The sequence below is a fragment of the Seriola dumerili genome, unplaced genomic scaffold (genome assembly GCF_002260705.1).
Source record: "Seriola dumerili isolate Sdu_G_001 unplaced genomic scaffold, Sdu_1.0 BDQW01000088.1, whole genome shotgun sequence".
Taxonomy (NCBI): domain Eukaryota; kingdom Metazoa; phylum Chordata; class Actinopteri; order Carangiformes; family Carangidae; genus Seriola; species Seriola dumerili.
Genome location: NW_019174343.1, coordinates 14,881,418 through 14,893,990, shown reverse-complemented (window position 1 = coordinate 14,893,990; position 12,573 = coordinate 14,881,418). Strand labels below are relative to the sequence as shown.

Below are 12,573 nucleotides of genomic sequence, written 5' to 3'. Positions count from 1 at the left end.
GCTGACCCACAGACATGTTGTGAACATGGCACTTTGGTCTTCATATCCAGGAGGAGGGCCCACAGATGGCCTTTCTTACATGATGAACCGGTGTGATTTTTAGCGACTCCATGTGAATAAAGTGAGTGAGATATCCTAGAGTGTGCTTTCAGGCACTATGCCACCTGCACCTAAATGTTTTAAATCATTGTTCTCGGTACTAAAGTGATTCACAACAGGAGTGACGCCATACAGGGGTGGTTGTTTATCTTTATTCTGCATTAGTCATACGTTTGATAAGAACAAGTGACTGTAAGTGTTCACATTCCTGTGCTTAGCCAATGTAAAAATGCAAATATGGAGTGGATATGTTGCTTTCTTGACTTATGTTTTTAACTCTCATATTTCAAAAAATAGTAATTTACTAAGTTAATTTCCAAAGTTCAGTACAATTCAGGTTCCTTTAGGCAGGTTGTGTCACATTAATGAACTGGATATATTGAAAACTTTAAGTCCCACCTTGCCTGCCTCATGGTTCCTTTATGTTTAAGTAGCTTTATCATTAGAGCCAGAGCAGGTGAGTCATTTCCTCTGTCCCCCTCATAACCTGAGAACGTGTCACCTCAACAAAGAATGGGGCACTTTACACGCCTGAAAACAAGGTCATATCCCCACTAATAAAGTCCACTACTCCCACAAAAAACAACAACAAACTGTAGAACATTTAAACAATCTCCTGTCTTCCTATGTGTTAACATTTGGACTACATCTGTTGTCTAAGCGAGGAATCTTTGACCCCTCCACTCCTTTATGCTGATGCTGGAAATGTAAGTTTATTTTATTGCTGCGTGATTTTACTGCTGTACTTAGGACAAATTTGATTGAGTTATGCATCAACCTCAGGTGCAGTAACTGTCAGACACTTAGACGTTATCAAATATTTCTCCCGTCATTAAATAAATCAGGTCAAGCTGTTCAGCAGGAAGTGTTATTCTCAAACCCAGAACAACATCTGGTTTGGTTAGAAAACCTTATCTCTTGTCCTCTTGTTATTTTGTCACTTAAGCTTCACGCAAACATTGTCTGCCTGTAAGAGTGGGTGAGCAAGCTGAACTGCTCTGAAGAAACTGGCTCTGCCTGCAGCTCCAGTCTGTCTGTCTGTCTCCTACACAAACACACATGTACAAGAAAACGTCCACTGCTCTCTCTCTGGACAGGTCTGATTACGCAGAATTATACGTCTGACAGAAAAATGTCTCTATTCTGCTGCAAAGGTTAAACTTCTTTTCCCGTCGGAGTCAAATGAAATGTGAAAGCAGTGTTGAAAACAAATGGTTAATATTTCACCACCACCAGGAAGTCATTCTCAAAAGTATGTCTTTCTTTTTTTGTCCTCACAGAAAACAACCTGCTGAATAACAGATGAATTTCAAGCAAACATGTTTCCTCATACCCAACCTAAAACAAACTTCACTGTGGTGTTTGGACTAAGAATATTTCCGCATCTACAGTATTTTTGTGAATTAAGAATTTATTTCAACCAAAATGAAGTTTGTGTTTGTCAAAGTATAAGATGAAGATGAACTAAGATGGTTCTGGTAAGTTGGTTCCCACCTGTGACAGCGTGTGGTTGGTGTGATCTTCACCTTGCGAGTCTATATATGTGAGTGTCATTATAGCAAAATGTGGTCCTGGAGACACAGCAGTGGTTTGGAGGACTCTGCCTGGTGCCAGTCCAGCCCTGTTTTGGCTGGGCCAGTGTTGTCTTGTCTGTATGATTCAGGTCAGTCTCATGCTGAGAGTTGAACTGTTGCCCCAGTCTCAGGTCATGTGCACTCAGGTGCTTCCTTTAGGCCCAGAGAGGTCTTGATGGTTCCATGCAAAACAAGGTAAAATATAATTAAAGCAAGTGAAAACAATGTTAATGACAGAATGCGTGCACTTAATTTATATCATAATAAGAAACTGTCAAAAACTAATAGTGTGTGCTGTATGAAAACAAAAGGCTATATGTACTGTCATTCCTTGAAATGTTTGTTTGGTAATAATGTTGAAAGGAAAATGGTGACGTTCAGGCGACATGTGGTGCAGCCACCACAAGGACCTCTCTGTACTTGGCTGCATTCATCATTCCCTCACTTCTGACCAGCTTCCCCGGTCTCTGCTGCTGAGAAGACAAACTCCAAGCAGGCTGCCATATTCCTTTTACTCTAAGTGTATTTCTTCTCACCACTGGACCATAAAGGCCTGATTGATCGAGTGCTGCTGAGATGGTTTTGTCCTTCCAGCAATTTCGTCCTTTTGAAGCTCTGTTTGAGTGGTACAAGCTGCTTGTCCACAGAGGAACACAGAAACATGAAACATACAGAAACATACAAACATGGCAAGGAACTAAAATATAGACTAAAGTCTGTGAATAATGTTGATAAGTAACTGGAGTGAACAATAAAAGAATTTGGATTTCAGGAGATGAACAATTTGCACTTACAAAACAATGTCCACAAGAGGCCAAAACGCTCTTTGCTTCCCGGAGGATTTATTGGTTGAAGAAAAAATTCAAGTCTTTGTTTTATTCAGATGATCGTGGAACATATTTTATTTATTTTATTTCCGTGGAACCAGGAGATAAAAGAGAAGCTGATAAAACTGACATCTGAAAGATGAATTCCCTGTTGCCCCCGCTTCACATTAGCCTCAGTGTTCATGTAAAATTTGATCATGGTCATCAGAAACAGTACCCAGATGTTGATGTGACAGTTTCTACATTTTCATTGTGTATTATACACTCTTTGGCCGCATCTGTTACATCTAAAATCAATGATCAGTTCTTTGATTCAAGACACATTTAAATCTAAGAAGTTATCACACCAAGAAATAAAGTCAGCAAGGCGTTCCCCCGGTCTGGTTCTGAGGAGAGTGTTTTCAGACTGTTCAACCAAATATCTGCCCCTCTGACGGCTCCTACATCCACAGGTATACACGCCCTTGTGGCGAGCCTGTGGACAAAGCTACAGAGTCTGAGAAACAGGCATTTACTTGATCCTCTGATCTCTGTCAGTGAAGAAGTCCAAGATCCATATTACAAGATGCAGCTGTGACTGTCGATGAGAAGTCTGCAAACAAAAGCCTGGTGTGTGTGTTCGGCTTTTCTCAGTGTTTATAAATGTTAAATAATAAAAAGTTTTGCATCCTCCACACTGCTCCTTACCTAATAAGCAAATTGCAGCGGATCCAGTTTTCACAGTTGACAGAGCAAAACAACTTTCTCAATGTTATTATTAGTGAAGTCAGGGCGACTGGTCTAAGATCAGTGGGATTGGTGTTCATTGGGACAGGTGTGACAGTAGAAGACTTCCAGATACCAGGGATCTGGTTACAGTCCAGTGACATCTGGAAAATATATGTGATATGATGTTGTTATCAGGTTCCTGGCAGATGACAAAATCACCATCAGAACAGAGAGACTCTCTAAGGAGAATATTTTCAAAAGAAACTCTGGAACGGTTGCTTGCCCATTTCAGCTGAAGCCCATTTGGCTGACCCAAAAAAAAAACATCTGAAAGCTGCTAAATGATAGTTTTGTGGTAAAATGAATAGAAAGTCTTTAATTTTTGAATTGCTTTTCATTTGTCCGTTACATTACACAAGTAACAAAACAATATTTGCATCTGCCTTTTAATTCTGAAGTTTTTGTTTTGTGAATTCACTTTACTTCCTTTTTCTTGTAAATATTTTCCTTTTTTCTTACTTCTTTCAAACACACTATGTAGAAAAGCACTGAAGCGGTTACCCTTCCATTTGCCACAAACTTGACTGAATGCCTAAATGAAGAAATATCTCACATCTTGTGAGAATATGTCTTGAGAATATGAGAAATTGTGTGTATATGTTATGTCAGCTATATGCATGAACAAATATATTCCAAAAGATCATTCACAGACAAATGAATGTGCAGTGTTGTGTTGGGTAGTGTGTAAAAATGTACAATCATAGATATAGAGCAAGTGAAAATGAATTGTAATTACACAAACTTTGGTCCCCCAAACAGAGGTAATGCATCATGTGTAGCAGATTTTTTGAAACATGTCAGTTCAAAATTAAGTTTTTAAGTGATTCCAGATTCCTTGTAATATTAGGAACTAGAATTACTGCCTCATGGCTGTCTGCCTCCACCACTCAGACTAGTTTCAGGTCACATCCCTTTTTATCCAGAGTCATATAAAATATGATCCATTTGTGTGAAATTCTGTCATAATTGCTGTGTGAAGTCTTGGGTTATGGCTAAAAAGTGTTTTGTGCAGTCACACTGACCTTGACCTTTCACCTTTCACCACCAAAATCCAATCAGTTCGTCCTTGAGGCCGAGTGAACATTTCTGCCAAATTTGAAGGGATTCCCTTTATGAGTTCCCGAGATACTGTGCTCACAAGGCCAAAACCATGTTTTGTGAGGTTACCATCACCTTGAACTTTGACCTTTGACCTTTGACCATCAAAAATCTAATCAGTTTACCCTTGAAGTTCAAGTGAATGTTTGTGCCATATTCTAAGAAATTCCTGTTCACAAAAATGGGACGCATGGACAACCCAAAAACATTATGCCCCCGGCCCAGACTGTAGAAATTGAGTATCAAGAAGACAAAACAACGTTTGGTCTGTTTTATGAGCTGCTAAACGGGGCCCAGTGCCTTCCAGACCACAAACAGAAAGCTAGGGTGAAAAACCAGTACTGTAACTTTGAATTGTAAAATGTAGATACAGATGTTTAAGCTTTGAATCACATCACGTCACACCGATACTGTTGCATAAGACTGTCCTCTACTGGTTAAAGCTCGTCACAGCAAGATCTTCTGTGCGGGTGTCAGCCATCCATCAGTTATAAACATGAATATAAAGTGTAACTATGTAAATATGACGTCTATGAGGAACACTCACTCACAGCGGATGAGACAGGTCATACAGAAAATGGGTTTATTTGTAATACAGCAGGATTTTGTTTGTTGTCTTACATCACATACAGAAGTCTCCATGCATTCAGCATTGAGTCATTTAGTCTTCACCGTTTTAAAATCTACTTGTGTAACTATAACGGTACAGAATGAATCATCAGAGGTTCTTTTTTTTTTCCTTTTTTTTTCGCACTGTTTATCATTGTTTCACAGACACAGTCTACATCAAAGTTTCTTTACACCCCAAAACAAACCAAAGAAATCTACCACCAAATATGAATCAAGTATACTGGCAAAACAAAGGATACTATAGGACAAAACCTTTGCCTAATCATCTCGAACTGTGGTGCAAAACCTGCCTTTTGAGGGCATAGAGAAATAAATCTGTAACTCATTCTTTATACTGTAGATAAATATATGTGACTCAAAAGCAGAAAACGAGCTGAGAGGAAAATCAATTTGAAGTCATTACTAAATATAAGGCCACAAAACCCAAATGATCAAACTCATGATTTAACATACAACAGATGCTGAATATGAACAATGCACTGATAAGTTGGTGGAGTGGATATACAGTAAGTATGTTGTACTGTCACCGGTGCATGAGTAGCAACACCCATGTATGGCACACAGATATAGTTTTATTGACAGAAATCTGGGGATTCTGCTGGTATCAGAGGTGACGCAGTAACTAGTCTGCTGTTCAGAGGTGAGTCGTGGACGTGCTGATGAATCTCTGCAAACTACAACACCCACATACTGATCTGCTTACCCTGCTTTCTTCCTCATAATTATGCCGACACATCACAGAAGTAAAGGAAAATGCATGTGAAATAAATATCATCACAGATCGATCAACAATATTCACATTCAGTAACACAGAGTTATCAGCGATAGAATCACCCCACCCTCGATATGCAAGTCGGAGACAAAAAAAAAAAAAACACAGAGCGAGAGCAACCTGATGCAGTTTGAATACTCACATGGACGCAGAACAAATCAGACAAGCAGCATCGGTGCAGGTCGTGTGTTGTGTTTATGTGCAGGTTTTCCTATATACTGCTTTCACATTAAAAGACCTTAAAGCTGAATATTCTGTTTTAAGCACATGTCGACAACTAATAAGCAGAAAGTGGCGGCTGAGTCAGTTTCTGCATTGTACTATAAACGGCACCAGAACACGATCGGGGCAGTTAGAGGAGATCTACAAACAGCGTCAACATCCATGCGGCTCAGAGGATGGTAAAGGTACGCAACGATGTCAGTGAGATCTACCGGGATGCATGCAGGTCAGGCAGTCGAGAACGTGTTGTGCGTTTTAAAATATTTTAAAAGGGCGGCTTCGACACACAGAGAGTAGAAAGACGCCACAGATATCAAAAGATTTCCAAAATGAGGCAGTAAGAGGACGTGTTGTTCATGATTAATACTATCAGGGGCACTTGCACAAACACATACAGTACACATGTACACACTTTATCTGAGTATCAAAGTGCTTCAGCATTGCTCACAAATGAAAAAGAAGAGCAAACCATTAAAGTGAGTTATGGTGACATGAATCTTCCCGCGATGATTGTTCTCAAACATGGCTCTGTTACCCCACAGGAGAGGGACAAAAACAAACAAAAAAACCCAAAACAAAACACAAAGTGCAACTGACACAGAACAGTTCTTTGCATGGATGACTGACAGCTGAAAGACACACATCAACACAAAGTCATATTTGACTCAATGCCGACTCAGTGGAGTCACACATGACTCAGCACAGCACCTAGAGACTAACACACAGTACATTGCACCTAAGGACAAGAGGTGGACACAGGAAAAGCAAGTGTCTGCTGTGATTGCTTACGGTTAGTGTGCGTTTGTGTGTGTGAGTGAGTGAGTTAAATATGGAGTATGTGAGAATCCGAATAGGAGCAGAAAACTATTACAAACCTCAACAGACTGAAAATGAAAGCCTAAAATCTCCCCCAGACCCCAAATCTTGCTTTGCACCTATCAACCAAAACCCTTGTGCCTAACCCACACCCCCATTCCCAAAACAAATAAAAAGGTGGACGGGTGTGGCTGCTGTTTCCAGTTTTCTTCTTACTTCTTGTTCTTGAGTTGATTGGCCAGCCAATCAAGACCCTCATAGAGCCCGTCACCACTGGTGGCGCAGGTAGCCTGGATGTACCAATTACGGTGACGCAGGGAGTGTAAGCCCAACTTGTCTGTGATCTCGGCAGCGTTCATGGCGTTTGGTAAGTCCTGTCAAAGAGGCGAGAGGTCAGTGAGGAGAAAGTATTGCCCCTCAGTTTATGAAAATCAAGGATTAGTGATAAGGCTTGTGTTTGACCCTAAAGACAGGACAGCTGGTGACTTGTTTTATTGTTGGGTTAAATTATGCATTTACTATGGATATGTCTGTACATATATGTATATGTAAATTAATTATTTGATAATGCAATTGACAGGAAATTCCTCTGCAGCAATTAAAACAATAATTTAAATAATCTTTCCAGGAAATATAACAAAAATTCTCTGGTCCCAGTGTTTTCTCACTCAAGACAACATGAAGCTGTTGCCTTGGGCCCTGTGAAACTGTATTTAGAGAGGGCATTTTTCACATTTATTAGACCAACAATTTATCAATTAATCCAGGAAATAAGTGGCATATGAATTCAAAATGACAATAATTGTTACTTGAAACCCTTGTAAAGTGTTTGCAGATATATGGTGTAAGATTAAATGGTCAATTTTTAAGGAATATTTCAGTGTTGTTGTTTTGGGAAACCCACTTATCTATAACCCTAACTTCATGAAGGTTATGATGCTCAGTTTTATCAAAACTGCGTTAAAGAGCTGTTGATTCAACTGTGTGATCATTTTGGAAGATGTAGTTTGTGGTACTGCTGAGCTGTATTACAGTATACAGAAAAGTGTTTCTGTTATTTAGCCCACACTCTGATATAAATGAGGTGGACAAAATAATACAAACACCTGTCTGTTCATTTCTGTAGTGTGTAAAAAGACATTGTGGTTTCACAGAGAGTTGTGTGCTGGACTATTCTTGAATCATTCTCGCGGGTTTCCAGTTCTTATGCAAAGCTAACCAATGTACACACATGACAGTGGTATCAATCCTCTCATCTAACCCTTTAGCGATAACGTGATACACACATGACGCTAAATGTCAAACTATTCCTTTGAGCTTTAGTACGTGATCATCACAAAGCAAACGACCACCATTAGAAACATAGAGAGACTTAATAACGGGACGGTATCAATACACTGTCGACTTAGTAAAAAAGCTGGCCTAAAATCTATCTCTAGTGAAACTGCAGAGTATGGGTTTTGCTAGAGATGAATTATGTTGAGAAAGTTGTTAGCAGAAAGATTTTTAATACAATTATCACCTAAACTTTGTAAATTCAGCAATAAGACTGAAATAGAGCTGAGATAAATAAATAAAAAACAAAAATAAATCAATTAATTGACTGACAAAAAAATTATATCATATTTGATAATCAGTTAATCGTTTCAATAACTTGATTGGTGTTAATGGAGGAATTCTTAACGTTTGTTATAATTTAATATAATAGTTATGATAATATGATAGTTGTTTATCTATTTCATGTTACCTTTACGTTATAGTTCTTGTTATTCTTGTTCACTGTTCAGCCCAGTCCTCGTTTTTAATTTCCCTTTTCATAGACCTGTATGTCATGAATTCGGAAGGATACACCTTCCCCTGTAGTAAATAATTCTATCATCTTAAAGCAGAAGTTGAATTTTGCCTTAAAAATAGAAGGGGAAGTAGGTTTATCTGGATTAACCCCAAACCCTCCACCACAAGCCTGTTTTTTATTCATATGTGCTGTGTATGCGTGTATGTGTGTATATACATGCAGAACAGTAATGGTTTCTTGCCTGTTTATTGGCAAACACAAGGAGGACTGCATCCCTCAGCTCATCCTCAGCGAGCATCCTCATCAGCTCCTCTCGCGCTTCGTTCACACGCTCTCTGTCGTTACTGTCCACCACAAAGATTAGACCTGAAACAGTGAGGGGAACACGCTAAGTCAAATATTTTCTAAGGAAGAAAAGCAGTGTTCTTGCCTTTAAGCTGGCATTACCCTCTGATTAGCTCTGCTCACCCTGTGTGTTTTGAAAGTAGTGTCTCCAGAGGGGGCGGATCTTGTCCTGCCCACCCACGTCCCACACAGTGAAGCTGATGTTCTTGTACTCCACCGTCTCCACATTAAACCCTGGAAACAGGAGCGGGGTCATACAAGCACATGTATGCAAACATCGTGGTCTATCATTAGTGTGCATGAAGATATTTTACTAGTCTGTTCACCTACCAATGGTTGGGATTGTGGTAACTATTTCCCCCAGTTTGAGCTTGTAGAGGATTGTTGTTTTTCCTGCAGCATCGAGCCCCACCATCAAGATCCTCATCTCCTTCTTTCCGATGAGGCTCTTCAGCAAATTTCCAAAAATGTTCCCCATGATTCAGATGAGGTTTTTAAACTTCAGTTTGCGGCTACAATCGTGATGCTAGATGTCAGTCTTGGTTGTTGAGCAGGGACAAATTACAAAGGAGGGCTGAAAGGAAACAGAGCAAATGAACATTTAGTAATACTTTAATGTGTGTTGCTACACTGCAAGGAAAATGAATGACATTGGTCTAAATTATTAACACGTTAGAATAAAGACAGAATTGTTGATAAGTTAAACAGTCTGTACGGCTTTTGTTAAGTTACAGTAGTAGAAATGCTCCAGCCAACCCCCTCTCACCATCCTAAAAAACACTACAGCACCAGAAAATCTCACCTCTACATGCAGTTCCCAAAACAGGTGCAAAGCTACGCTAATCGCCCACAGTCATCATCACAGAGAGGGTGAATAAGATTCATGTCAGTGCCATGACTCCAGGCTACAGCACAATCTGTTCAGACCCTTCTTGCTGTTTTTTTTTGTTTTTTTTTCTCGTTCAAATGTTAGCCTGCAACAACGCCAAGCCCTCAGAGCACACACAAAATGTCCTACATTACGAGGCCCGGCTTGAATATGTTCAGTAAAACTCTTCCACCAAGACACATGGTCTAAAACACAGACAGTGACTAAAGAAGACTAGAGGATGCTGAGCAGTACCTCTGAACATGTTAAAATTAGAATCTGCACAACTTGCAACACCTTCTGTCTTTACACCCTTGATCTGGATAATGAAACACTTTTCAATAGTGGAAACCTTTTGATATAAAGTCTATGGTAGAAATAAAACCTTAGGAAGAGCAACAGAGGAGGGATCCTTCTTTGAGGGTGGATAGAGGGTATCTATTTATCACTCTCTATATATGATATACATAGAGAGTAGAGCATAAGCAGAGACAACAACAGGAAAAATACATTATTGGGAAAGAGAATGACAATATTAGGTGAATGAAGTGCAAAAGATTTGTATAAAACATATGGATCAGAGAAGATGTCAAGCAACTTTTGGGTGCTGCATAGCACTGGTACGACCAGTCAGTGGCCAGAAAGTTTTTATATTGTCAACACAGGATACAAGTAAAACATATAACATATACAAAGTACACACTGCACATCTTTCCTACTTTTCCAAACACTGATGAGTTATTGCTCATTGTTGTTGCTCCTGTCTTCTAAATGTACAAATACATTGTGGTATATGCTGAAACATGTGCTGTTTGAAAAACCACACATATTCTGAATAATACAGTAAGTTTTCTTATTTTTCCAGTGAGGATAAACACAGTGGTTCCGTTTCTATGTATAATGCATCTCATGCCATCCTTGTAGTGAAAGTGCGTTGATTTAATTGTCCTGCAGACTCAACAAAGTGAGAAATAGAAGCTAAAAATAAAATGAAGACATCAGTAGAGATGAGCTGCAGCCCTGTCCATGGTGCTGAAGAGCATCAACACACCGTCACTGCCTGACACCAGCTCCTCCAACACACTCCGTTTCACTAAATATGATCTTCCAAATGGTGATGTTATCTGGCAGCAGGGCCGCGACATACCGGTGTGATAATGTTCACTCAGCCCCGGGTGACTCCGGTTACGTTAGCCGGGGATGCTACGGTAGGTAACGTTACCGCTATCCTTTCGTTATTAGCCGTTAACGTCGGCCCCGCACACCCCACCCCCACCCCACCCGCTTCAGCGAAAGATTCACGCTTCATTTCGACACACAAGCTGGATAATTCTCTCATTACTGGATCTGCTCTACACTCATTACTTGGTCTCTTTTAGCTGTAATCGCTGAGTCGATGAGACATGACGGTAGCTAGCGAGTATCTACCGTCCTCATGATCCACCCCATTCATCCATCCTCAGCGGGCATCCTGCTGCCAGCGAGCCGTCCACTGCTGCTTCAGGCCGGACAACACTGAGGCTACACAACCACCACTGGACAAACATCAAACACACTATTATTTTATCACCTGCTGGGACCTACGTGTATATTATCGGGTTGATGGTGCTGCCAGTGTCCTCACTTACCTTAGCTGAGGAGTCCTCTACTAAATGTCTCACGATATTTTCCGGGGGACCACTCAGCAGTAAACGAGATCTCGCGAGAGTAGATGTCAAAACCAAACCAAAATTGTTGTCCTGGTTTTCTTTAAAGGACGCTTGAACAACCAGGTTTTGTTCACGAACTAACATATATATATATATATATATATCAGTTTTCGGAACACTTTCACCTCAGTCCTGATTTGTGTTAGAAAATACATACGAATATTTTCATATATAACAAACAGTGTCGCAGTTAAAAGGCTCTGCACAGGTCAGTGACTCTAGTCTCCCTTGTTTTTATCACTGGACCATACACTTATATCTCCACTTTGGGCTCTATTCCAAACCCATTGTACACTTCAGCCCGGGCTGGATTAACCCCAGCTGACCACTATTACAATTGTTTTGGGGGGATTATAATATTTTAAAGTCACTTCCCATGGCATTATATAACTGGAATCTTTTCAATAGTATAATTTGTATATTTGCAGGACAGGGTCACATAACAATCACAATACAAACTTCTGTGTGGCATCATTAGCTTACCTCATTAAAACACTGCAAACCATCTGTCATGGCTTTCCAAGAGATGACCAAAAGCTACACACTTGCTTTACCAAATTATAATAAATTGTATGATTGTGCAAATAGCATTAAGTTTAGCAATGATGCGTTAACGATTGGTTGTGGAGATAAACTAAAATTACCAGAAAAAGAATTTTGACATCCGGTTATATAAAGTTCCTGTTGTATGTATGGATTTCAGGAAATAGTAAAATGGTCCTCCGTATAGCATAACTCTTGTTAAGTATAAATATCGTTAGTAATATGTTCATCCAACAGATGAACAAAGTAACGTTTCTAAATTGAAGTACTTGAAATAACTTCAATAATTAGTATGAAATACTGCATAAAAGAGAGTGTTTCAGTGTAGATAGAGAGATAGATGACAGGGCAAAATCATAGATTAAAAAAAATATTGTGGTTTTACCAGCATACACTTATCTACCTCTGTGATCTGAGGGAGGAGGCAGGTTTTATCTTTAGTTGGCACACAAAGATGAGTCATTCATTTCTATTTCTGTGCTGCACTTTGACGATGTTTTAATGTAC

At 39.6% G+C, this 12,573-nt stretch overlaps 1 protein-coding gene across 4 annotated transcripts; it reads right to left on the bottom strand.

Annotated features, from left to right (window-relative positions):
• Positions 1-4,935: 4,935 nt before the first annotated feature.
• LOC111221612 (ADP-ribosylation factor 3) lies at positions 4,936-11,488 on the bottom strand. Of its 4 annotated transcripts, none has more exons than XM_022745063.1 (5): positions 11,443-11,488; positions 9,277-9,520; positions 9,070-9,180; positions 8,843-8,967; positions 4,936-7,180 (listed from the first exon to the last, which is right to left on the bottom strand). In XM_022745063.1, the coding sequence occupies exons 2-5, from the start codon at positions 9,422-9,424 to the stop codon at positions 7,019-7,021; spliced, it is 546 nt and encodes a 181-aa protein (XP_022600784.1). In that variant the 5' UTR covers positions 9,425-9,520; positions 11,443-11,488; the 3' UTR covers positions 4,936-7,018. The 4 variants fall into 4 exon arrangements, with proteins under 4 accessions (XP_022600784.1, XP_022600786.1, XP_022600788.1 ...); XM_022745065.1 differs by having other exon boundaries at positions 11,399-11,452; XM_022745067.1 differs by lacking the exon at positions 11,443-11,488 and adding an exon at positions 11,385-11,404.
• Between the last annotated feature and the right edge of the window lie 1,085 nt (positions 11,489-12,573).

Coding starts and splice junctions, on each gene's coding strand:
- LOC111221612 (XM_022745063.1), bottom strand. CDS start 9,424: ATGGGGAACATTTTTGGAAATTTGCTGAAGAGCCTCATCGGAAAGAAG. Junction 9,181..9,276: donor TACCACAATCCCAACCATTG/GTAGGTGAACAG, acceptor TCCTGTTTCCAG/GGTTTAATGTGGAGACGGTG. Junction 7,181..8,842: donor TTGTGTTTGCCAATAAACAG/GCAAGAAACCAT, acceptor CCTCTTTGACAG/GACTTACCAAACGCCATGAA.